The 26,254-nt window shown below is 54.8% G+C and overlaps 1 protein-coding gene across 4 annotated transcripts in view; it reads left to right on the forward strand.

Moving 5' to 3' along the window:
- The window catches only part of LOC103663804 (core histone macro-H2A.1), a 76,495-nt gene extending 51,196 nt beyond the window's left edge, over window positions 1–25,299 (forward strand). For 2 of the 4 annotated variants that reach the window (XM_040622421.1, XM_040622422.1), the window contains exons 6-9: window positions 6,812–6,911; window positions 13,610–13,699; window positions 16,079–16,253; window positions 24,550–25,299. In XM_040622421.1, the coding sequence (XP_040478355.1) occupies window positions 6,812–6,911; window positions 13,610–13,699; window positions 16,079–16,253; window positions 24,550–24,715 (531 nt within the window). In that variant the 3' untranslated portion in view covers window positions 24,716–25,299. Of the gene's footprint in view, window positions 1–6,811; window positions 6,912–8,616; window positions 8,708–13,609; window positions 13,700–16,078; window positions 16,254–24,549 lie in introns of all 4 variants that reach the window. The other 2 variants (XM_040622423.1, XM_040622424.1) reach the window with 1 other exon arrangement.
- The last annotated feature ends 955 nt before the right edge of the window (window positions 25,300–26,254 follow it).

The raw sequence follows: 26,254 nt of genomic DNA on the forward strand, positions 1-26,254 counted from the left end.
ATTTTCAGCCATCCCAGTGACGCCGCTTTGCCAGGACGCCATGGTTTCGTAAAAGATGATTCACTTTTGTTGAAAATAAAAATGATGCAAAGGCTTTTAAGACCTGAGAGTGAGAGTTAATTAATATTTCTCTATTAACACCAAAAAAGGGGGGGTGGAGAAAGAGGGAATTCCATTTCTCTTAATTTTGTAATCCTACATGAAAGAAAATGAAAGGTGTGAATTTGACCTTCTGTGTAAATTGCTTTGTGGCTAACAACTTGGTTCTGAAGCTGCATCATTTTTACAACCTCACTGTCAATTTTCTTTCGCATCTCAAGTGACACAGCCCTCCTGCTCCTGCCTTGCAAGTGCTCCTTCTCCCCTCCCCCTCCTCCCCGTCCTGACTGCACTCAGGCTCTCATGATGCCATTCCTGTGCCGGACCCTGTGTTCCAGCAAGTAACCATCGCAGCTAACATTTTATAACCATTATCTGTACTTTGTATGCATTTTTCAAAGGACAAAAAAAAAAAGCAGCGCTTGTCATCTTAAGGTCGGGGGTTTTGAAAGTTTTCATTGAAGATATTTTTTATTTATTTTAAAAATTTCAACTCAGCAGTGAAGGCAACCACCTGGGTCTACTTTCACACCCTTTAACATGTCCTTTGGGTCATATACTGGGTGTTCATGGGAAGCGTCGTCCCGGTTGTTGTGGTTTGATTTCAAGTGTGAGCGCCCCTGTGCTCGGGAGCAGCTCCAGTGTGCTTCTGATCCCCGGTGCGGACCGTCCGCCGGGCTTGCAACCTGCCGGGCAGGTAGAGCAGCTCCGGCCCTCCTGCTGTCCCCACCGCCCCTCGCTCTTTCCTCCACCCCACCTTTGGGTGCCCTGACCCTGGCTTCTCCCTTCCCTGTGTGGTTCTTGCTACCTCCTGCCGGCCCCCCCAAAGCCAGCCTCCTCTCAGAACTCCTCACACGCCCTTCCCTGGAGAGTAGCCGCGCTCAGCCACACCAAGGTCCACGTACAGATGGATGTCCTTCTTGATCCTGAGATTGGGGTCCTGTCCGAGCTCTGCTGCACGTGAGCCCTGGAAGGGAGGCGGCACAGGCTGCACACACCTGGCTAGTTCCCCTGCACCGAGCAGCGCCCTCTTCCCCGCCATCTGGGGTCTGCCTGGTCTCGGCACCAGCAGCCCCAGGCGTAATGGTCCCACAAAGTACAAACCAGCGAGTACTGACGGTACTCCATGCAGGGGTGGGGAGACCAGAAAGCTCTAGAGAAGTAGCGATACTCTAGAATAACCTACAGGGGCGTCATTTAGTGTTCTTTAAGAAACAGAAAAATGGAAGACAGTGACTTGACAGACACTCATGTGCCCGGTACTGATGTGCTGGCTTTGGAAGGGAGAGTCTGAAAGGACGGGTTGAGCTGGACCCAGTGTAAAGTGGCCCGCTGTCAGAGAGGGAGTTGAGTGCAGACCCAGGCGGACCACCCACCTGCTTCCCCACGTCACGCGCTTAGATGTCAGCAGGGGAGAACAGGCACCAAGCCACCGAGAGGCCGTGCTCCGCGTTAAGAGTGCTTCCAGATTAATGACCCGAGAGTCGCATAGCCAGGACGAGGTAGCCCCAAATCCAGGACCAAAAGTGGCGTTGTGGAGTAAGGCGGCCCTTCAGGTCAGCCTGGGCCCCGAGTCAGGAAGCAGGGTGCCAGCAGCCCCTCCTGGAGCCCTGGGCCCCTGGGGGGTGACGCGCAGCAGGTGCTGATCCCCGGGAGCATTACTTGCAAGCAGTACTTTCCGGCCCTTGGTTGGCTGTTACCATGGGGTGAAAGTCACGGCATGTAAAGCAAAAGTGGCAAGAGCCCTAAAACTGACGTGACTTTTCTCGCAAAGCACATTTTAAAATGTCATTCTTCCAGATGATAGTGTTGACTTAGATTTTTGGAAATGTCCTAGAAAGGGTGCCTGAGAAGGAAGACGGGATAGTACCCGGGATTCTCTGAATCGTGCCTTGCCACCTGTGACGGTGAAGCCGATGCTTGACTCTTGCAAGCACGCGACGGTAGGGAAAGGTGATCCCGCAGCCCGCACGGCCTTGCCAGGCCTGGTTGCTAAGCTGCTCGCAGGGGAAGCCTGCCCGGGGCTCAGGAGTCCGGGATCTCGTTATTGTTGATCAGGTCTCGGGAGGAAGCGTCCTCACGACTCTGCTTCTGCCCAGTGTTCACTTCTTTCGAAAAGAAGACATGCTGTGAATCTGAATCCACCGAATGTTTTTGCTTTGTGCTTCCACAGAGATTCGCAGCTTCCTTTTGGGGATTTGAAAACCTGGTGGTTTTATTGCCAAAGAAAATTCTTCCAGTGTGTACTTGTATAAATCTGGGCCCGTGGCAGCAAATGATTTAAGGCTTTCTTGGTAGGGTCAGCATTATTTGAGGGAGCAGGGAAGGCAGCGTGAGGAGGCTATGAGTGGGTCTCCACGCCCCCCAGACTGTCAGGGTTGGAGCCGCAGCCCCGTCGGCTGCGGGGGTACTGTGGGTTGTCTGCCTCACAGACACACACGGCCGACTCCCGGGCCTGGAACACTGTAAGGAGAGAGGGAACATTAAAGCAGCAGTGAGGAGGGAAGGGTCGATGCCCTCGTTCTGCGCCATGGCTGATGATTGGTGTCTGAGACGTAGCAACAGGGCTGGCTCTGCACCTGGGCCTCTAGCCGTGGCCACCTGTGTCCTTGTCTTTGAGTGATGGGTTCTAGCCTGAGACCCACCAGATGTCACCACCAGACCTGAGGCCTTTGGGAGAACTGAAGCTGGGGACGTGTGCAGGGTGGGACGCAGAGCACAGTTAAAGGAGCCCCTTTAGCCCAGAGGCTGGGCAGGCGTGGGCCACGGAGAAGACGTGGCCCTCCATTGGGCTACAAACAGTTTTATGGAGCACCTCACCCTTTCCCCCTGCCTTGGTCGAAGTGGACTCTGGGGACAGGAAGAGTTACATTTTACAGGGCTAGCACAAGGAAATACGGCTGGTCAGTGTTCTCCCTCCCTTGTCCATCATGAGGCCAGGAGACACACCAGAATTGGACAATGACGGCCAGATCCAACATGTCAGTCAGATACTGTTTATCAATTACTCTCATTTCCTAAAATTGAGTTTTTAAACAATACGTTAAAAAAAAATAGGTCATGTCAAGGCACAGCCCACATGTCTGTCTAGTAGTTCCAAGCCATGGCTCCTTCCCTGTCACTGGCAGGCTGCCTCCTGACCTGCTGTGAGTGGTAGGGGCCCAGCCTTCCTTCCAGGAGGCCAGGTTGGCCCTGAGCCACCTCAGGTCCAAGCCAGGCCAAGGGCCCGGTTCCTGAGCTCTGGCATTTCCATTAGCCCTACTTTAAGAGAAGGGAGATGTTCATTTCACCTCAGAGTTGTTGGGGTGTTGGACATTCAAGTCCAGCTCTGTCTGAGCACCATCTCAGGCATCGTGTGGCACTCAGGGCTAAGAGACAGGCCACGCTCCACCTTCTAGGAGCTTCTAGAGATGAGTTCACTCATGATTAGAGAACAAGGACTGACATGGATATAACCACTAGAGGGAAGATGGGGGCATAAAAGACAGAGACACTGGCTGTAGCTGAGATTAATCAGGGCCCAGAAGTGGAAGGGTCTTGCAGGACACTTGGCTAAGTCCCCTTCTTCCAGTTCCACAGCCATGTAGGACCCCCTTCTGCTCTGTACCTGGCAGTATCCTTTGGTCACTCTGTGGCCAACAATCTTCAGATATTTTAAGTTCCTCATGCTTTGGGTTAAAACTGATTTTTCCACCATTTCCAGTGATAAGACAAAGGAGCAGTGACCTTATGCAAATTCTGAAATCATCAGTGACCCTCCTGCCTCCCAGAGAATCAGACTAAATATGAGAATATGCACAGGTGCCTGGAAATCTTGCTTCCTGCCCCCCTCTGCCCCTGCCCTGTGCTGCAGACAGCCGCACGGTCCCTGGGGGAGCAGGGGCTGGGACTTCCTAGGACTGCCTGTCTTTCCTGGTCCTACCAGGCTGATTTGTGTGCAGCCACAGGACTGCAGGATCCTTGTCAGACCTCTGCACACATGGCCTATTTGTATGTCATGCTCACGGGGTTTCTTCTCCTGTCCAGGGGAGCTGTGGCCTTTGTTCTTGACCATTTCACTGTTGGCTTCTGTCCCCTGGCCTGCCTGCCCAAGCCGAGCTGGTTACCCCTGTGTCTCTCAAAGTGCCTGTGGCAGTTTGTCCTCTCCCCTCCCACCCGTGCCTCTCCCAGACGTACACACAGAGTCCCTCCGCCCCAAACACATGCTTCATAGTCCAGAGGTGGTTTTCAAAAAATACTTGTATGTGTTTAACCGCAGCAAACTGTTCTGCGGCTCAGGCCCTCAGCCTGAGGACTTGTGCTGAGCCTGGCGCACGGCGGAACATAGTCGGAAAAGCCAGAGTCCGATGCCGGGGAGAGTGAGACAGGACTCGGTTAGCCGGGAGTTCTCCTGGCTGGTGGTAGTGGCTCCCTGTGCTGCAGCATTCTGGGCTTCCAAGAGTGGGGCACCTCTTGTCAGGAAGGTGAGGAGTCCAGAGGGAACCGGGAATTCTCCAAGGAGTTTGTTCTGTTTGCAACCACTCCCTTGCTCCAGCAAAGCCCTAAAGCTCCCCCGCCCCCAGTTTCTCCAGAGATCGCATTCCCCAGGCGCAGAGACAGTCTTCGGGGGTCTTCTCTGCTAGCTGAATCCAAGCCCATGGAAATAGCTGGTTTCCCAATGAGGCACTTGCAAGTATAGCTTCAGAAGCATCTATACTGTTGGGGAAAAAATAGCATGAATTTTAGGGATTTGAACATGTATATTTTTAACAAACAAGAAAGAGAACTCATAGATTCCTTCAAAGTATACTCATCCATGCCACCCCAAGTCAAGTGTTGCTTTCCTTTTTTTCTCCTTTCCCTTCCTCCCTCAATAACCTCTTGCTACTTCATAGTGTAGGGTTTTAGGGTGGGGTTTTATTTAGAGCGGGGGAGGCAGGGCGTTTTAGCTTAATTTGAGTTTTTATAAACAGCATTTGCTTAAAGTTAGATGCAAAGATGCAATACTTACCTGGTATCATAACCAAACCCTTTACCTTGTCCTGAATCCTGACCGTTCACTTGCCTTCCTGGAGTGCCCCCTCCCCCTTCAGTCTGTGCCCACCCACACCCCTTGTCCCTGAACGCAGCACTCACTCAGCAACCTGGCCCCGATGCTGGTCTCTTCTCTGCCTCTGTCCCAGCACCAGAGCCTGCAGTGCGGACAGCTCTGCTGTGTGAGGTCCCCCCAGTGGGCTTCCTCCAGCTTTGGGGATATTGGTGGTCCCTAAACCACCCTGCAGTGCTGGGAACCACACCCCAGGAAGTCCCCATGGAGAAAACTTCTTCCCCTTCCACCTTCCAGCCCTAAGTAGAAATGGAGCCCACTGCCCTGTGGCAGGGCCTGGCTAAGTCTTTCCCCAGCCCAGCGTATGACCAGATTTATTTTATGAGTTTTGGTTTAAGTGGGTCCATTTTTTTGAGAATCTACAGAGTGCTTCTGGGAATGAGAAATGTGAGTTTATATTTCTGGTGCTTATAGAGTGTCAGGTTTTCTGTTTGGTTTTGTTTTCAACAAAACATTTGGCCCCAGAAATGCAGTGCCTTGGACCCAGGCTGCCAAGAGCCTCCCTGCCAAGTGTCTGCACACGGCCCTCTCGTCCGAGCGCGCCTGGACAGGGGCGGCTGTCCTGTTGGTCGCTGCGGCCGCAGGCAGCTCTTCCAGCCTGGATCCCAGTTGGTCCCAGGCACCGACTCCTCTGGGGGCTGCTTCGACATTGCTCTTTGCTGCAGCTGTTAGGAATTCGTGTCACTGGAGGATAAGCATCTTGGAGAGCACACGTGAGAGCACTTAGCTGCAGGCACTCGTACCTAAGAACAGGAAGGGAAAGGGTAGGACCCAGGACCTGGGACCGTAGTTCTGGGCCGGCTAATTCCTCTTGCCCCTCTTGACAGCTGAATCTAGAATTCAGGGCTCCTGTCAGCCAGTGGGTTGCTATAGCAACGGGATAACTGTGAGGAGGGAGGACATTCAGTGGCACTTCCAAAAAAGGCCAGTTGGTTTCTTGCTCCTGAAACTGGGGGAAATCCTCAAGCCAGTGGGGCCCAACAGAGTGCAACACTTGAAGAGATACCGCCTGGCTAGAGAGCCGCTCTTTCTCCTCCTGCCTGTCACCAGAACTGCGACATTACCTGACTCCTAGGCACGGAAATTTAGATGTCACTAAGCAGCAGACCATCTCGCTCTTGGCCCCCTCTGAGCAGGGCAGGGGAGCCAGCTGGCCAGGAGGCAGGGTCAGGGGGACGGCCTTAAAAACCCATGGCCACTTGGAGGAGAATGGCAGGGCTGCTAGGGCTTTCCCAGACCAGCTAGGACTTGCGTAGCATCCCGGGGCTCAGAGAGGAGGTCACGTATACCCACCCCGGCCGTAAGCACTCTCATTCTGGGTCCTGATAGCTGCACTCCTTTGTTTCTTCAAAGGGCGGTGGATCCCGCAGTCCACGTGGCTTAGGCCTCCCTCTTGCCCCAAGCTCGCCCAGCAGGTCCTGGCCCCTCAGCCCAGCTTGCTTCCTTCCAGCACCCTGAGCAGCACTCGAGTCTTGTTTGAAACGGATTCGTTAGCCAGCGACTCCCCATCCCCTGTGCGCCCAGCGCACCCGGAGTGCCCACTGCCCTTCATCTGTATCCCAAGGCTCACTTCTCTGTGACTTCCCGGCTGTCCTGTTATTTCCCACCTCATGCTTTTCTTTTCAGCTGAACCTTATTCACAGTGAAATCAGTAATTTAGCCGGCTTTGAGGTGGAGGCCATAATCAATCCTACCAATGCTGACATTGACCTTAAAGATGACCTAGGTAATTGGGGATGGGGTTTGGCACCGCCAGCTGTCAGATGAAAAGTTATGGAACCCAGAATTTAGGCTCTTCATCTTCTCAAACTTCCGGTGGGCAAACCAAATTCCCAAATCCAAGACGGACATTTGAGGGTAATGCTCACATCTGAATGCTTACTCACTCCAAGCCATTTCAAATGGAAATGATCTGATGACGTTTCATTAAGTGCAATTGGCTACTCTCCCCCTTGATTGTCAATATATTGCTATCTAAATTCTCTTCCATAATGATCATACTGACTGCTGGTTACTTGGGAGGGATTTTTTAAAAATGTGTTTGTTTTTTTTTAGAACTGAAAAATCTCAGGTTGCTACAAAATGATAGTTTCTCCATTTAAGCCTTAATTAGAAATGGCAAAGCTTGAATGCACTTGAAAAGGAAGAGACAATTAAACTGCCATCAGCATATTGTGAAGTTGTCTTGAATCCACCAGCAAATTGGTTTCCCCCAAATTTACCTCCTACTCCGTTTTTCCTACGACCGAAAACAGTATATGACTGCATGCCAATTTGATGAATTATTTGATTGGAGGGTGATACTAAACAGAAGGGCAGCACCTCTTTCTGAGTGAGTTCCTAACTCTGCCCCAGAGCCATGGCGTCTTCCCAGCTCCGGGCAAGCCAAGAGGTGCCGCTCAGGTGTCCGATTCCGGGGCTTGACGGTCGCAGAGAGGAGCTCTGCGGGCTCAGTGAAGGCTGCTGTCCTCTTAGCTGTGAGCCTCGCCAGGGGCAGCAGGCGGGCAGATGCCCACTGAGGCAGCCTCCTGCCTGATGCTGACTTAGGTATGTTTCCAAAGCCTTTCGTTCCCACCTTTGGCTGCCTTCGTGCNNNGGCGGCCGCCTCTCTTACTGGGAGAGATGCTCATTCTTGAGCCTGGGCCCGACCCTCCCAAACTAGGTATGATTGTGGGCTGGAAACATGGGAGCGGGGACTCAAGAATGCCCTGCCCGAACTCATTTTCCACCCATATACTTTCTTTATACAGATATTTCCTTAAAAAAAAAAAAAAGGCCACAAGCTAGAAAAAGCAGGGATCGTATCCACAGTCCATTTTATATGTAAAATACATGAAAATAAGATAGACTAGAATAAATGGCAGACCTGGAGAAACATTTTTACACATTGAGGGGGACGACAAGGCAAGTCTTTATGCACACATACTGTTTTCTTGGTTTGCAAGAGCTGTCCCTCGAAGGCAGACAAGACGATGCGTGTCGTTAGGAATAAAACTCCAGCTCTGAAAGTGGCTGCCAACAAAATGGAGAAACTTGTTGTTGTGGTCGGCCTGGTAGTCCACATTTTTTTTAAAACAGATGCCATGTTTTTAGTAGTCTTCTCAGTGGGGTGCCAGTCTTCTAGGCTTTTGCGAAGTGAGATGGGGCATTCGTTGTTTTGTTATTTCTTTTACTCTTTGGAAATGATCTCATGTGTGTGTTTCTCTTTTTTTGGACATGTCATTCAAATGTTTAATTTAAACATGTCACATTTGCTATTCCTCCTCCTCACCCCCATCCACGTGTGCGCACACTTCGTGGACTGATTGCCCCTTGGGCTCATATGTTGGAATCGACCAGGTAGGCCAGCCCTGCCATTGGGCAGTAGTAAATGTGCCTGTGCGTGGGTCTCGGTCCAACACAGTTGATATACATTTGTTTACCTGTTATAGTTGCAAGTTGTACAGGCTGACATTGCCTCGATCGACAGTGAGGCTGTCGTTCACCCGACAAACACTGACTTCTACACCGGTGGTGAAGTAGGTAATGCCTAGCCGGGTGCTGCCGAGTGTGTGTGTGCATGGTCGGTCGGCCGCCGCAGACAGCTTGACCCTTGGACAGCTATGCAGGGCTGCATTCATTTCACACTTCCAGCCGTCCTGACCTCCCCCAGGCCGCCCGTCCCCGGGCTGTGGACCCGAGAAACGACAGCTCGCTGTCGGCCCGGGCGCGCCACACGGCTCCCAGGTGGGCCCACTTCTGGTTTGGAGACTGGTTCGGCAACGTCATTTCAGCGCTCGCTGCACGAGGCACAGCTTTGTGGGAGACTGGGTTCCCCCTTGAGTTAGCGGCAAGGAGGGTGCAGCCAGGTGGGCCGAGTGGCTTCTCAGACCACTTCCGTGCCGTCCGTAGGCCGGACACGCAGGGATGTCTGTGCACGGGTCCCTGCCCCCCCCCCGGTCCCCACCCCCACTTCAGTGTCAGAAGCACCCTTCCCTGACCATGGCCTTGAAGCCTCAGGGGCACTTAGAGAACACACTGGGGTTCTCAGACCTTAACTGCACGAAAGGCACCTCATTCTGATGTGCGGTCCCTAGACCACTCGAGAAACACTCTCCTAGACCCAGAAAGCCCCTTCCTGTCCCCTGGCAGCTGCCCGCGTCGTCTCTTGGCTTGTGGCGCTCACCAGCGGAAGGTGGGGTGAGGGGGAGAGAGGCCCAGGCTGGGTGCCGAGCACCACGGCCGCAGACTTGCTGCTTGAATGGCAGGGACTGCCCTGCTTGGAAGGTGCACTGTGGGCTTGCTTCAACCAGGGGGCATCCGGATGTTTTGGCAAAAAGGCACAGGGTGAGAGCTAGGTGCAAGGGGCTTAAATCATAGCCTTGCCATTGCCTGGTGATGAGCGCTGGGCTAGTAACTTCTCAGCGCCTCAGTTTCCCTATGGATAAAAGAGTGATCATGAGAATGATGGATGTTCATATAAGCAAAGCACCTTGTTTTGTGCCTGCCCCATGATGGGTGCTTCCTGTCTCTCACCCTCAGGGGCATCTAGGATTTTGCCAGTTGGTGTGCCTGTCCCGAGAGCAGCACGGTGCCTGTACATTTGAGCACAGCTTCCTAAAGCAGTGCCCTTTCTAATAAAGGGCAAAAGTGAAGTCATCCTGGAGGCTGAGGCCCCCAGGACTTGCCTGAGTGTCCCAGACACGGGAAGCACGAACGCTGCAGCAGTCTGAGGCTGTCCAGCTCTGTTCAGTGTCGCTGGCAACGCCTGCCGTCCACAGCCTGCCCTAGCCATTGTGACCCGGGCTGATTGCTCTCCTGAGCATTTTGGATCTCAGATGTGGATGGAAAAGACGAATGGGCCGGGATTCGCTAAGGCGTCCAGGCCAAAATGAAATCAGGCTGTCAACAATTAAAATAAACTCCACTTTCACGAGATCTTGGAGGAGTTTAAGAGCTCCTAAGCCAGTCAGCTTAAGAGAAAGATACTCCCTTTTTTTTTTTTTAAAGATTTTATTTATTTATTCGACAGAGATAGAGACAGCCAGCGAGAGAGGGAACACAAGCAGGGGGCGTGGGAGAGGAAGAAGCAGGCTCATAGCGGAGGAGCCTGATGTGAGGCTCGATCCCATAACACCGGGATCACGCCCTGAGCTGAAGGCAGACGCTTAACCGCTGTGCCACCCAGGCGCCCCAGATACTCCCTTTCTTAACCAAATGAAAACTTGATGGGAGGGAAGTACTTCTTTGGAGGAGAATAAACAGCAGGCAAGGGGCTTATCTTTCTGCCTGGAGTGACTAAGGCTTGGGTTCACCCTGCCATCCAGGAATTGGGGTGAAATGGAACTGAGGAAGCTCCCAGTGCAAAAGTATCTCTCCCCCCCCCCCCCCCCCAGGCTCACGGAGAAGAGAAAGCCGACTTTCTCTGCTGTGGAAGGAGGGTGTTCCCCAGCATTAGCGATGCCCAGAGGTAGAGCTGAGGCTTTGAGGCGGGGGCAGGAGCCAGTTTTGGGGTAATAGAGAACCTAGTCCTTCCAGAACCGTGACCAGAACTGGTCTGCTAGGAATCGTGACAGTACTAATACTTTCCCCTGTGATGTGCTGGCCCTCACCCCACTGACACATGCAGGGGAGGCACGATTAGCCTCGGTGACCTGTCAGTCGCCCAGCTCCCAGAGCTTGTGCAAGGTCACCTGGCACATCACTGGCGGACGCCGTCCCAGCTGGAAAAGAACCTCAGCAAGTCCAGACAGCTTTACTGGCCGAGGAGGACCGCAGGTGACTGTGCCAGAACCCAGGTCTTCCAAAGCTCGCCTCAGTGCTTTTTCTCGGTGAACCAGTCCAGACTAGTACTGAGCCCACCTATCTTTTACATTTCCAAAACAATAACAAACCAGATTCATCCGTGGTCTCAATTGGTGCCAGCTCCCATTTCGATGTGCGAGAGGGGAAAAGAGGAAGCTAGGACACGGTCGCTCCATTTCTCCCAATGGGTGTGAATTCCTGAGACCCGAGACTGCTGGAAGAAGGAATGCCAGTGCAGGAATGCTTAGCCCCGTGATTAACTCTTACCCATCACAGTTCTTTCTAACAGTGAAATAGACCACAGGCTTAGCCTGACATTTGTCCAAGCCTAAATTTTCGCTTAGGCTGTTTTGAACACTGATACTTATGCCTGCTTTCTAAGCATGAAATAATGTTCTTGTTCTCATGGGAGTAACACATGTTTATGCTTGGGGGCAAAGAAGCCAATTGCTTTACGATTAACCCTGAAGTGGAGCCTAAAAAGCAAGAGTCTTCCATGATGAGTGTTGACAATACAGTTGCAACGGGCCTGTTTCTTGTTACAAAGTACACGTGTGTCTACATGAACATGTGCATACATGTGTGTGTGTAGGGTCCAGTCCTGAACCGCGGTGATTGCCTGCCACCCGGGGTTCAATTTTTTTAAGTTTGGGAAATGCATTGAGTGTATTTTAACTTGCAAGTTTCACTTCTAATTAAAGCAAGATTTAATTATAAGTAAAAATTTTAAAGTAAACACTCTTCCTAAGATAAAACACCTTTAATGATACATCAGCCCATTTTCTTCATACTGTCTGCTTTAGAAAGGAGTTGGTAGTATGAATATAGTACTGATTTTATTTTACCCTCCAAATTTCTCCGTCCCCCCCCCCCCNCAGAGTATGTACGATAGAGAACGCAGACCTAACGGAGCTCTGCCTGGAGCAGATCGGTTTCCCCTCCTCCAGCTTGAGAACGGGTCAGGAGGGAAGGCCAGACCAGGGGTGCTGGGCAGCAGTGTTTGGGACCTGGCAAATTCCGACTTAAAGATTCCTTTTTCTCAGTTGCACGATCCTTTGAGTGAACCCATAATTGGGCCTCACTCCCCTGGGTCGGATCCCTAAAGTCGGCACTTCCTGCAGGGTGGAGGTGGCCACGAGGCCCGGCCCTGCGCCCTCAGGCCCATTCAGCCACCTGCTGTGATGCTGGTTTCTGTCAGAAATGTGCAGCAGTGCCGCAGCCGTTAGAAGTCTCTGGAGTGGATGTATTTTCCCTCCTGATTCCTCTGCCATTGAAAGCGTCCGTGACTGCTGTCCAAGACAGGCGAAGGCGTGAGGGTCTAGTCCCGGCTAATGAGGGATGCTGGCTCCCTCCCCAGGCATCCCACGCTAATCCCTCCGAAAGCCGGGCCTTCTCTTAGACATCTGAGACTCCCCACGGGTGATGGCCTGCTGGTCACGTTCATTCTCGCACCCCAGACTTGCTGCCGGTCAGCGTGCCCTTCCTCCCCGATACTTCCCGGGGTTAGTTCACTTCTCCAGAACCGTTCTGCCAAAGACAAACAGACCTAGTCACGAAAGGGTGATCCCAAGAGAATTTGGGCTGGTGCACTCCCATGTGCCCTGACTGACACATGCCACAATGTGCCAAGTGCAACTTAGAATTTTCCAAGATAAATGGTGAATCTTAAGGGGAGTATTTTATCCTCTTGTGAGGAAAAGTACTTTAAAATGTGCAAAACTGATGAATCAGAGCTTAAGGAAGACTGAGACCCCATTCTGGCCAAACCTGAAAGGGTGACGTCGTTGGGTTCGAACGCTGTCTGCTGTGCCCGCGGGGCCGTGAAGCAGCAGGCCGCACGGAGGCTGGTCGTCTCGGGTGGGCACTCCGCGTTCACGGCACGAGCGGAACGCTCAGCAAGCCCCGGCCTTCAAGGAACGGGGCTGCCTGCCTCCGCTGGGTTAATCTTGAAAATCTGGCCCTTTCATGTGGTACAAGCTCGCCTTTAAGCTCTGCTTCTGATGTTGCCTTCCTTTACCTAAAGTGATTCTGAGTCATTAGTGTGATGAAGGAAATACTGTCTGAGGCCTTTTTTTTTTTTTTTTCACATATGATGCCAGAGCTGCAAAATAGGAATGAAGCCTGGTACCAATGCTGGTCCAGAGGCGGCCAGACTTGAGTGCTCGCTTCTGGGCCAGTGGCCAAGGGCAGACCTGGCTCCCTCCCGGGAACATGGTATGCTTCCCCACAGCCTCCTTATTCGGGGGTTCTCCCCAGAGACACAGAAGAAAGTCCAGGGGAGGCATGAGCCTCCGAAGCCAACACCATCTGGCTTCTCACAGGACTGAAAAGCATGCAGGGAGGTGCGCCTGCAAGAAACAGGCATATCCCGTGGCCCTCCCATCTCCGGCCTTTCTCGGATTACTCCGAGTCACCCCCAAATGTGGGACAGTGAAGACCGCTCAGTGGTCATTGGCCAGCGGTGGATCCTTTCTAAACGTCACTTTAATGACTTCACCAAGGCTTAGTTCGTGTTTTGCAGCTGTGTGGAAATTTAGCTGGTCAGATCATTGGAAGTCTGTAATCACCTGACATGCTAAGTGTCTGTCTGTGCCCCAAGACGCAAGAATGGCCGTCTGACCTCCCCCTGTCCTTGTCTAGGAAACACGCTGGAGAAGAAAGGTGGCAAGGAGTTTGTGGAAGCTGTTCTGGAACTGCGAAAAAAGAACGGGCCCTTGGAAGTCGCTGGAGGTGAGTTGGGGAAGCGCCCTGCTTATCTGGGCGTGCTTCATGCCGCGTCAGGAGAACCGGGTCATGAGGCATCTTGGAACACAGGTGCGTGGCCATCGCACCTGTCTCCAAGCCGGAGCCACAGGGATGCCCGCCGGCTTTAGAACTGGGACTGACCACGTGCAAATAGTCAGGGGGAGCTTAAGGGTGGTGCAAACTACCCTTCCACTTTTTTTTCTTTATTGCTCAAAATAGCTTTTGTATGTTTGATGTCTAGACCTCTCATTTTAAGGAATTATAGCAGCCGAGTTTGGCAAAGCTAGGAGTCGAGAATTGTCGATAGTGATACTGAGCCATCTGCAGAAGTGCTGGGGAGAAATGCAAAGGAATCCTTTTCATTCAGCCATCTGTGTTTTTAATGGGAAAAATAGAAATAGACATTCTTTGTTTGTCAGTCACACCTTTCCTGATACCAGGGGGTAGGAAAAGGACTTGGAACCTGATGTAGGGAGAAGGAAGGATTGCTAAGAGCTAGAGGCAGGTCCTTATTCCTCTGCTGGCCTGGAATTTGAAACGTGAGGTGGTCAGTAGGACATGCAGGATGGAGGGCCACCTCCGGGCCTGGATGTCCAAACAAACAGTGGGGGGTGAGGCCCGGCTCATTCCACCAGCCGTGTAAGGACAAGCCATTCCCTCCCTTGCTTCTGGGCTCCCCTGTCTCTTCATACGAGATGGTCCCCAGTGCCCATTCTGTCTAGTAAATCCTATTTCTCTTTTAAAAAATGTAGATTAAATACAGGTGGCAACAGTTACTATATGCCTGCGACACCAGCCCTCTCTGAGGGTACAGTGGTGACCCTCCTGGGCTAGTCACGGAGCCCAGGGGATAACAGGGTAGCATTCTCATTGCTGATTTGTGCTTTCGACCTCTGCCCTGCCCCTTCTGTTTTGCCTACAGAGGGCTATGGCATCGGGGTACAGGACTTTCCAAGCCCTTCGAGGTATTGCCACCACAGTCCCGTATGGAACAAGGGAGGACCCTGCATGATTACCCAGCCAGGGGCTCCTGGCCTCACCTCAGTCCCTTCCCGGCACCTCTCTGTGCCAGCCTGGAGGTCCTTCCCCTGGGTGACCCTCTGATGGAGCGGTGACGAGGCAGCCCTGGTGCTCCCCTTGCACCCAACTCAGCTGGGACACCTGAGCCCCAGGGGAGGCAAACCCGTTACATTTAGCATGGCTGCAGACATCTGCTTTACAAGATGTTTTAAAATATTTTGAGACATAAAGGTAGTATAAAACATAGCCGTGCTCCACCGTCCGAAGATGACCCCCGTCAGGATGTTTTTTTGCAGTCTTTTCCCAGGCGTCGTTTAGCCGTGACTCCTCCGGCGGACAGAGCAGTGCGTAATAAACGCCCCAGTCTCCTGTTGCCAGAGGTCAGCACTTCTTCAGTCAGTCAGTGAGCAGAGCCAAGACTCCAACGCAGGCCTGTGACTTGGCTCCGAGCTGTTGCTGCTGCCCCGTGAGACACTGCCCACAAGTCAGTCACTGTCTCCCGCTATCTCCTCGTGTCACAACGTACCTTGACAGCCGTAGCCCTGAGGACGGCAGTCCCTCAGCAGACAGGCTCAGCAAACAGTCAAACCACAGCGGTGGGGGGAGGCCTCCCTGGGCTCCGGTGCAGAAACAGGGCAGGCAGCCCTCACCACACCCAGGGACCCAGAACCGCCCGCTCTAGAGTGCGTCTTGGGGGACAGGCGTCCCTGAACGTGCTCTGGGAGACCCCGCGCGGACGTGTCACCTGGCTGGGGGTAGCACACGGGAGGCCAGGCTGCTGAGGGGCAGAGCCGGCTGTGGTGTGGACATGGCGAGGTGGACAGAGCAGCTCTCCTAGGACCAGAAGATAGTAGCGCCGTGAAGGAACAGTCTAATTCCGTCCGCACTGGGGGGAGGGGGCAGCGAGGGCACAGGGGCATCAGAGCCGCCCGTCCTGTTGCTCAGCCGTTTGTCAAAGGAGCGGCTTTCCTGACAGCTTTACCCTGAGCTGCACCGAGGGATTTGTAGACAGGTCCTCAGGGTCTGTACAGGAGTCCACCGGATGAATGGGGCTCGCAGACCCCAAAAGGCAAATTTGAGGCTGCCCACACTGACGTATTCGGTCAAGTGAGGTGGTCAGGGTCTGCCTCGGGGAGGGTACAGAGAGAGCTCGCTGTCATCTTGGCTCAGATTCCTGGTGGTGATGCATCGTCATGCCAACTTTCTGAGGGCAGGTCTCGGCCCAGTGTCTCCCCTAAGACGACTAGCTGGGGAGCAGCCCCCCGGAGGGGTCTGCGTCGGGCATCTGGTGCCGTGTGCCCTGCAGAGGGACGGCACTCACTGTTTCTGTCTCTTCCCTTCCAGCGGCTGTCAGCGCGGGCCACGGCCTGCCCGCCAAGTTTGTGATCCACTGTAACAGTCCGGTCTGGGGTGCAGACAAGTGTGAGGAGCTTCTGGAAAAGACGGTGAAGAACTGCTTGGCTCTGGCAGACGATAAGAAGCTCAAGTCCATCGCGTTCCCATCCATCGGCAGTGGCAGGTAAGGACACACGGCTTGTGACGTCATTAGTGGACGTGCTCATCGGCATGGGCCCGTCGTCGTGGAGGTTTGGCTTGTGCAAGGTCCGCTGAGGCCGTCCTCGGGCCGCCTGATGTGTCGAAAAGACCCAAAACACAAGATAGGGATTAGTACAAACATGAAACAGTGGTGAACAGCAATTCAAGAGACACAGACAGGAAGCCACGTCCGGGTATAGTGGGACCATGAGAGATGGCAGCTGAGACCGTGAACCTTGCAGGACACTAAGACCCAACTGTGGGGTGAGTGGGGAGCACAGGGGAGGTGTGAATGCGGGATGCTTGTGACGAGAGCACCTTCCCACAACCACACCGTTCTCTGCGTCTCACCTTTGTTTTCCCAAGTGCCCTCCACCTCCCCCAAGCCTGCGCGCTCTACGTCTGTCTCCCTGTCCTGCTGTCGAGCTCAGGAGCAGAGGGCCTGAGTGGGCACTTAAGTAACCGTGAAGGAGCTGGGCCCAGCCTACCTCCCAGCCCCGAACTATGCCCGGTAGACTCTGGGTGTGCACTCGTAGCAATTAAAGGAGCTCTGAGAAGGGAGGGGGCTTTGGGAACTCCATGGCATGATGAAAAGGCCATGGCCCATCCCATCGCGGGGTCGTCCTGGAAGGCTTGCAGTCTGGATTGGGCACCGAAGCCAAGGGAAATGGGCCTGCAGAGGCCACAACCGCGAGCTCTGTCTTGGCTGTGGCTGCACCTGGGGCATCCCATCCAGACTGTGCACCTCCCTGGGTCTCTGCCATCAGCCCCTCCCAGTGCCCCAGGAAGCCTGCAGGGCTGTGTGACGACACCACACTGACTTCCCTGGACCCCACAGGCTGTGCCGGGCGAGCCTGAGTATTGATCCTCAAACCCCTTCCTCGCCTTTCTAGAAAGCTCTTTTCAAAGCACTCCTCTTCCCAACCCACAAGGAGGACAGGTAGTGAGTGGTTTACTATTTCCATCTTGGGCAAGCTTTGTAATTGTGCTGTCCTGAATGCTGCCGGTCGCCGAGGTCCCACACCTCCAGTGACAGAGCTAGGCCCGGGCAGGCTTCCTGTCTTCTCAGCCTGGGACTTCCGCTCCAGCAAAGCTCAGACACTGCACCTAGAAGGCCTTGCCCCCAGGCAGACAGGCGCCACCCCTGTGCCCCAGGGCCTGCTGGGGCCCACCGCCATCGTGTAGGGCTGGCAGGACTTAGCCGAGGACGGATATGGGAGAAAGCTGGGGCGGCCTCCCCTCCCCTCCCTAGTCCCGTAGTTGGGAGCAGCGCTGGCCCCTGGTACCAGGTCCTACCTGGAGTGAGGGCCCCTCCGTCCTGTGCTATTGCAGTGGGCTCCGTAGCAAGAAGGAACTAGAGCGCCCAAGCCGCTGTGTTCTCACAGTATGTGTGTGTGGGGGAGGAACCCACGGGGATAAGTGAAAGCTGGTGCCAGCACCCCGCCCTCACGCGTGCCCACACTCTTGCCAAAGTCAGGGACGTCCAGAGTATGGGATGACACACGCATTGGAGTGCTGCCTACACTTGTAATCACCACAGTTTTTCATTCTGTTCTTTTGCCAAAAGCCTATGTCGAACGTAACTGTAAAACACTATTCAGATGCCTCTTAAAAGCTAACGGAGAGGGGTGTCTGGGGGGCTCAGTCGGCTAAGCATCTGCCTTCGGCTCAGGTCATGATCTCAGGGTCCTGGGATGGAGCCCCACAGCGGGGAGCCTGCTTCTCCCCCCTGCTTGTGCTCTCTCTCAAATCTTGAAAGTTAGTGGAGATGGAGCATTGCAAGCCCCTCGGTGGGCAGAGCCTGTGGCAAAGACAGAAGCGACCGTCCTAAGGAGTCACTCTGTAGCTCGAACGTTCCCCGGAACCAGGGAGACGTGTAACAGGTGCCAGAGTCCATTCAAAACTACCTTTGACAAGGTGCTTTTGAACCAGGCTCTAAGTAGCCAGCTTCCTGCTTCTCCCAGCTCCCATAGAAGGTCTGTTCTTCGGCACGGCGCTGCTGTGTGACCTTTGCTAAATGCGTTAGCCTCTCTGTCCCTGGCCTGCTGTCTCAGGGAGCGAGGCTGTGGGGACGGCCCTTCTGCACAGATGGCTCCGAGGCTCAATTAGTGCTTCAGATGCACTTTGATCTCCTCTGATGAAAGGTGCTTCCGAAGAAAGCAGCAAGAGGAGCCTTTACTGGAGGCCATAATTTCATATTCTTTCATATGGCTATTGGGAAACTTTTAATTGAAGCATAAAAGTAATTCTTCACATTTTTCACGGAGTAAAGTTTTTAAAAACAATCAATTGAAAGCTTTTAAGAGGGCAGCATGCCAAAGGCAAGCACGTGTGTGCAGCCCCCATCTGTCGGGCAGACCTGGCCCCACGGAGCCGTGGAGACCGCTGCCCTTTCATGAGCAGAGATTGGGATCACACCGGAGCCGGCCCGTAAATCACAGTGGGTTTTAGGAGGGGAAGGAAAACCGCTTGTTTGTGGCATCCAGTGTCTCTGGCACGAAAGTCATGTGGGAATTAAAACCGTGTAAACGCAAGCATGTTGGTAAAGGGCCCCCCTGGAGGCCAACGCTGGCCTCAGGGAGACCACCTCCGGCATCTGGACAGCCTGTCCGTGGGCACTGCGGTCACAGTATTGATACCCCCACTCTCTCAGCTCTGGTTGGTGGTGACCGGTCTCCGGAGGGGTTGTATATTTGGGGCCTTGATTACACTCTGCTTAGATTTATGAGCATAAAAGAACCGCCAGTTTGTGTTTCTCAAGCTCCCACGTGTGCGTATTGCCTGAGTCCCAGGTACGCGCTAAAGCCCCGATCTGCATTGTCTCCCTGCAACCCCACCAGCCGAGCTCTGGCATCAAACAACAAAAATGCAAGCTGAGAGGGGTTGGCTCGCTCGCCTGAGGCTCCACAGCTCGGGCTGGTAGAGGGGACATGCTTGGCGTCGGTGCTGGTGAAAGGAGGCGCACAGAGCCCCTTCCTTCGGTCCCAGTTGGTCACCAGACCCCTTTGCCTCCAGTAGATGCCCGTCCCACTGCTGGGCACTCTACAGGAGTGGATTTTAGGGGACCCTGGAAACCCCACCTGGAATTCCCTGACCTGCCTGGGCCTAGCCATCGGCCTCCCTCCATCCTGGGAACAGGCCTTAAGACAAGATGGGACCAAATCAAATGGGGAGAATTATTAGCCTAAAACAAGGACACCCTGGAGTGAGAGAAGTAACCGGCCACAGCTGGCTGTGCTCCCTGGCCCGTCCCCCTGGCATCCAGAACCACTTGTCCACTGATGGCCCACTCTTGACCTCTGGAGAGTGACCCTCAGGTGGGGCAACTTGACAGGCAGATACTCAAAGCCACACAGAACATGGCAAAGTGGGAAGGCCCAGTAGCACAGTGTGAGGACACCTAATCCTAGCAGCAAAGTGACAACCCAAGGGCAGAGACACTTGCCCAGCGTCCCCAAACCTTCTGTGCCACCCAGCCCTACCCTCTTCTAGACCACTGAGACAGGTGGGGTGGTCCAGCACGGAAAGCAGAGTCCGTCTAGAATCCACTTTAATCCTACCCTGCCTTCCAAGCGAGCTCCCAGACTGTCTCCTCCAGAAAGTCTGCCTGGATTTTTCCATCTCCCAGGGCATAGCCTCTCCCCATAGGATTCTCCAGGGTCCCTGATCAGCCTGTTCAACACCGCTCCTGGCCTACAGTCCTTCCTGTGTGCCGGCCAGGGCCAGCCCCATCCAAGGTGGGGGTTCAACGGCGCTGGAGGAACTACACCCTCTTCTCAGAAGTGGCCCTGGTGAGCCCTGAGCCCCTGCCGTCCCTGACCACGTGACCCCAAGGGCGCCAGATCAGGAAGGCCCCTGGGGTCTCCTTGCACCTGTCTAGGGAAGCTGAGGCCGAAGACACTTGGGAAGGGCTGTCCCAGACAACTGGAATGGCTTCAGGGGAAGCTCAGACATCTCCTTAGTCGGCTCCAAGTCAAGAACACTGGCTGCAGAGTAACTTACGGCGCATGCTGGACTCAGCCCTTAACAGGCCCCTTGGGGGCCCAAGTGGGAATCGGAGGCTACACCCAGCTCTTGGGGGCAGCAGCGTCCTTGGCATCACCGCCCATGTACATAATGCTCAGAGAGGTTAACATGCCTGCCCCAGGGCGGCTGTGATCCAAACCCCAATCTGACGCTAGAACAGAAGCCCCAACCCCCTTTTGCTCTGCTGTGTCTTGGCGGCGGGGGGCCTCAGGGCTTCTCCAGAAGACGGGCAAAGTGACTGTCACAGGGCAACAGGCCGGAGCTGGGGCAGGAAGGCCCAAAGACTTGGCCAAGCAGGGATGCCCATGCGGGGCGGCTGCAGCGAAGCACCAGCAGGGAACCCCAGCAGCTGAGAAGCCAGGAGAGCAGCAAGACCCCGTGGGCCGTCGGTGCTCCGGAAGCTGGCCCGTGCCGCGCTGGGCCCCTGCGTCACCCTGCCGCACCGTGCGTGCCAGCAGGCGTGGCTGACAGCCCTGCAGACCGGCTGGGCACGGCGGACCTGCCAGCAGCTTCCCAGGGCCCTGAGGCCACATGGTGAGCACAGCGAAGGCGCAGAGGCCGGCGCTGCCACGGGGCCTGGGAGGACGGCAGTTTGCCACCACGTGAGCCTTGACGAAGAGCCTGCAGGACAGCCTGCTTCATAGAGCCCATGACTGATGGAGGGCGGCCCGCGCTGCGTCTGGCGCACCACTCACGGCCTCCTGGGGCGGTAGGTGCATGGACTCCCCACCCCACGTCCCCGGACGGGCAGCAGCTTACAGAGGCAGGGCCTGGACTCACGCCGTGTGTGGCTGCACGGCCTGAGACCCGAAAGGCCCTGCTGCTCCGCCCGGAAGAGCTGGGGGGGCGGCTCCCCAGGCCACTGCACGCTCCACAGCTGCCCCTGACTTGAGGGCACAGGGCCTGGCGTGTAAAGCGGTCCCATGAGAACAGCTACTTCACTGTTCTGTTTTGCTACAAACATTTCCAACGGCAGCTCCAAAAATCCACTCTGCAGCCCTGACAACGTAAGGAAAGCTCTTACCTTCCCCAGTCCTTCCCGGCGGCCTGTGCGGTCCGGAGCAGCCCCGGTCCCGTGGCTGAGCTCTTCCAGAGCCTGCGTCACCTAGGACAGAGGAATGGGCTTGTCAATGAGAGGTGTTCCTGAAAACCAAGGCGACTGACTCGTACCCAGCAGTGAGCTTCAAAGAGGACGCCAGCCCTTGCTCCGTTAGCCGTAGGGCCTGTGCGGTGTGGATACTGCAGGCCCGACACCTTGGATGCCAGCTCTCCCCCACTTAGAGCTTCCTGACTGTGGGGCCCACCCTGTGAGCTCATTAAAAGTGCGTGCTGGCTGCGTGCAGAGCAGTGGTTCTCAGACGGTCTTTCCTCCACCTGCTGAATCGAAGCCCAGCCCCCTGCGAGCCTGACAGAGGCACAGACTGAGAACTGCTGATGTAGAGGGACGGGAAAGAACACTCGCTCACTGACCGTCACACACCCCTTTCCCGGAGTCCAAAGCAGAGGGGGATGGAAAGCTAGAGGAGAAGGCCTGGGTCAGAAAGTGCTGGAATCCGGCAGTGACAGGCCTGCTTTTGGTCAGCAAGGGCAGAGGGGCCAGAGTGTCTGCACGGCCCCACCTGTCACCCAGCAGCCACAGTGCCGGGGAGGCGGCCCACAGAGCCATGCCCCAGGGCCGGCAGGCTGCACAAGCGCAGGAGGTGGGCCGCGACGCCAGGCTGCTCAGCAGACGGCAGCGTGACTCTACAGGCCCTGCCCTGAGCCCAGCTCAGCCTGTGGGTGTGACGCACAGACAGACAGAAGGGCGCCCCCGCTGGGGGGAGCTGGGCTGCCAGGGCTGAGACGCGCTCCTCACAGCCCCGCTCAGCCCCCGCCAGCCAGGCCATGTCCACACACGAAGCTCTGCGTGGCCCAGAAGCCCTCAGCACTCCCTTGGCTGGAGCCCCAGCTACTTCCTGTCCTGCTGCGACTTCCCTTCCATGAGCTCCCTGCTCCTGCAGGTCGGGCCACTGGCTGCCTCGTCCTCAGGCTTTTCTCACCAGGGATGAAATGAGGGGCTGTAATCTGGCAACCCCTTTGGGCAGCAGCTGAATTTACAGCAGGAAAATAAATATTTGCTCTTTGTGACACTCAAAAGGGGCCCTTATTCCAGTGACCCCATGACCCTGTATCGGCACAACCCTCCCCCAAAGCTGGCCCTGGTCCCACTGTCAGGAGTGGGACTGGGTGAAGGGCAGCTGCTATGCCCTCATGCACCCACAGGGGGTGTGAGTTGGACTCCCCACAACACTCATGTCTACACGTGCCCCTGGGAACGTCCTCACTGGAGATGTCCACCCCCCTACCCGGCCCCTCATGGAAGATCAAGTTTACGTCCTCAAGCACTTGCCAACACAGGCCTTGTTCCAGACAACCTATCCTGTGAAAACTGTCAGGGCCACTCTGTCAGGTGTGGTGAGAATAGCTGCTTCCCCAAATAAGCTTGCAGATCTCACAGGGCATGGGTGGGAGGGGAATGACTTACCTTGTGGGTCCCACTTGTCCCCACTCATGGCAAAACCCTTCATTCCGGATGGTCTCAACCACCCTCCCTCTCCTCCTGCCTGCTGGTCGCCCTTCCTCCTCGGGTGGTAGACCGAGCACGCGGGGTGGGCTCCAGAGGAACCTGGGCCTCACAGCTCCGTCCTAGCTGCCACACCCCTGCAGCTCTCCCTTCAGCCTCACAGTCCAGCTCGGCGTGGCCAGGCCTGCGTGTGCTGGCTGCCCTGTGGGTGTGCCACGTGGCTGAGGACGAGCCGCCTCTGTGGAGGGTCCTTCACAGCCCACCATGGCCCCCAGGCCACTCTGCACAGTCTGGGAGCGTGCCCTAGGTGACATCCCTCATCTGCTCAGAAGAACCTTCACTTGTGAAGCACCCAGAAGTTACTAGGGATCCATCTTCAAAAGCTGGTCAAAGCCCTGTTGGATGGAAAGTGAGTCACCAGAGTGATTTTCGCCTGTGGCTCTGAGCTGCTCTGAGTCCTGACAGCAATGGAGCAAGTGTGGCTCGCCCGGGGAGCCGGCTAAGGTTGTCCAAGCGTCCCAGGCACTGAGTGAGGAAGGCTCGGGGGTGAAAAGACATCCCACACTTTACGCATGTGAAAAGCTCTCACCTAGCGGCAGGTGCCCCATCGGAAGGAGAGGTGCAGCCGGAACTGGCAGGTTGGCCCAGCACTTGGGCCGCCTGCAGTGCCCAGGCTCAGGGCAGCTTGAGGTCTGTAGATCTGCCAATGAAAAGAGAAATCCCCATGAAAACAGGCCCCAGATTCACACCTGAGTATCCGTGACTGTACACTGGGCTAAGGATCTCAAGCCAGGGCACTGGCTCTGAGGCCCACGCTATTTCTGCCAGACGAGGCAGGCTGCTCTGTTCCTGCCCCTGTCCCCGGTCACCGGGGCCCTGCACCTGCAGGGTTGACCAGGAAGAGCCTCAGACACACTCGGAGCAAGGGGCGTCCATCTTTCTAGACCTCATTTGAGACTCTTGAGAATTCTGTGCACCTACCTCTGCAAGTTGCCACCCGACATTCACTGTAAGTGGAAGTAGCTGTGAATTCACAGCCATCTGGCCTGGAGATTCGGATGCTGTCCCTCGAGGTGCAGAGGCCACCTCAGCCAGGAGCTGTGCCCTGTACCCACCGCTCCCCTGGGCCCTGGCCTTTGGGTGGTGCAAGCCGGTGTGTCCCGGGCTGCATTCTGGCCGGCAGCCCCCGCACCTAGGAAGTCTCAGGCCCATGTGAGGGGTGTGTCCCTTTGACCTGTGTGTGTGAAAGTCCCCTCCTGGAGAAGCTCCAGCCTCCCGCTATCCCATGGGGTGAGAGCCACAGCCAGTGTGCGTCACGCCCCGTGCTAGTCACAGCGATGCTGGGAGGGGAAACGCGGGAGCTTGAGCTACCCGTGGGACACTTAATGCCTAAAACGCAGGTCCTGCCTGTCTACCGCTTGCTCCCAGAAGACCTGGCATGTCCCCTTTCTCTGAGGGCACACAGAACATTCTCCTGCAGGTCATAGTTCTCTGCCCACCCGTGGGGCAGGCGCCGGCCTTTCTCATGTCTGTAGGAGCAGCCGCAGGACCCCACACGCCCCGCCCCGGGGCACTGAGGCAGCATGAGGCGAAGCACCACACACAGCCTTGGGGGCCTCGGGGAGGAAGGTGGGGGGAAGGGCTGTGACCTCTGGCCTGTCTGGGTGCTGAGCTCTTTCCTCTCCCGCAGGAATGGTTTTCCAAAGCAGACGGCAGCACAGCTGATTCTGAAGGCCATCTCCAGTTACTTCGTGTCAACGATGTCCTCTTCCATCAAAACGGTGTATTTCGTGCTTTTTGACAGCGAGAGTATAGGCATCTACGTACAGGAAATGGCCAAGCTGGACGCCAACTAGGCTGAGGAGCTACAGAACGGCCTGCTCCGTGCCCCGCCTCCGATTTGAAAGAAAGAAAAACCCCCTTCACTCCTGTTGGGAGGCGGGACCCTTTCATTTCCAATTTTGCTCATCTAGGGAAAATAAGGTTTTGGTTTCCAGTTTGTTTTTGACCTTCTAAAATGTTTTTACGTTAGCACTGATAGTTGGCATTACTGTTGTTAAGCACTGTGTTCCAGACCGTGTCTGACTTTAGTGTAACCTAGGAGATTTTATAGTTTTATTTTAATGAAACCCTGCTTGGCGCAGAACAGCGGGGAGAGCAGTGTCTTCTACGTGCGGCCGAGTCCAGGAAGCTGTTTTGTGACCGTGTGTCGTGGTGCTTCATTGTACATCCAGTGGCGTTCTTTTTACTATAATGTTCTTTTTTTTTTTTCTCAAGAAGAAAAATCATGAATTTGCGGCAGACTTAATTTTTGTTTACTTTTTGTCTTAATAATGGATTTGAAAATGAAAGATTTAAAAGGCAGAACAGAATCTGTTGTCCTTAATTATATTTGCAATTTGGAATTTGTGTGAATTGATTTAGTAAAATGTTAAACTGCTGTTGTGACTGGCGTGTTTCAAGTTACTGTGCCCTTGAGCCCTAGGTGGGCTCCTCTCATCACAGGATGGGGGGGCTGGGGGGCTAGGGTGGGGCAGCCCCCCAGCCCCCCCAGGGCCACCGCTGCCTGGACACAGGGGCATCTTCAGTCCCTGGGGTGGTAGAGGGAGCTCCTGTGAAGTCTCTCCTTCCATCCTTGTGACACCTGGGCAAGGGTGTTCTCCCCATTTCATGGACGAGGAAGCAGATATTCTGAAAGCCATGCGGGCAGGCGGCAAGTGGCAGACTGTTATTCGAGTCCAGGTCTTTAGACTCTGAGCCCAGCTCTCTCCTGCCATCTGCCCCCCTCCTCCCCGCAATGGGTGGCCTCTCCAGGTCATGGATGGGCCCAGTGTCCCTGGGCCACTTGCCAAATTGAAGCCTTGAGACTCTACCGGGGCTGTATTGGGCCTTCTGTTCCTATAGGACAGGGTTCCTGCTGCCAAGAACATTCCAAGGGCAAGGCACCACCACCATGGTCCCCAAGATGTGCTGCCAGCTTTTACATGCTTCTCGAGGCTATGGGTGCTTAGTGATGCAGAGGACAGCTGACCCTTGAGCAACATGGGGGTCAGGGCCACCAACCCCAGCACAATTGAAAATCCACGTACTTACGAATTCGCTACCACTAGCCTACTGTTGACTAGAAACCTCGCTGATAACCTAGCCAATGAACATATTCTGCGTATTACATGTAGCATATACTGTATTGCTACAATAAAGCGCGAGGAAAAAAATGTTAGTAAGAAAAGCAGAGGGAAGAGAAATTTACAGCACTACACTCTATTTATCAAAAAACACCTCGCCTAAGCGGACGGACCTGCACAGTTCAAACCCATCTTGTTCAGGGTCAGCTGTAGTTAGAAAGATCCCAGCTGGACCAGGGTGGGTAAACTTGTTACTTAAATTCAGTTCGC

This window comes from Ursus maritimus, unplaced genomic scaffold, assembly GCF_017311325.1.
Source record: "Ursus maritimus isolate PB19 unplaced genomic scaffold, ASM1731132v1 scaffold_5, whole genome shotgun sequence".
Classification (NCBI taxonomy): Eukaryota; Metazoa; Chordata; class Mammalia; order Carnivora; family Ursidae; genus Ursus; species Ursus maritimus.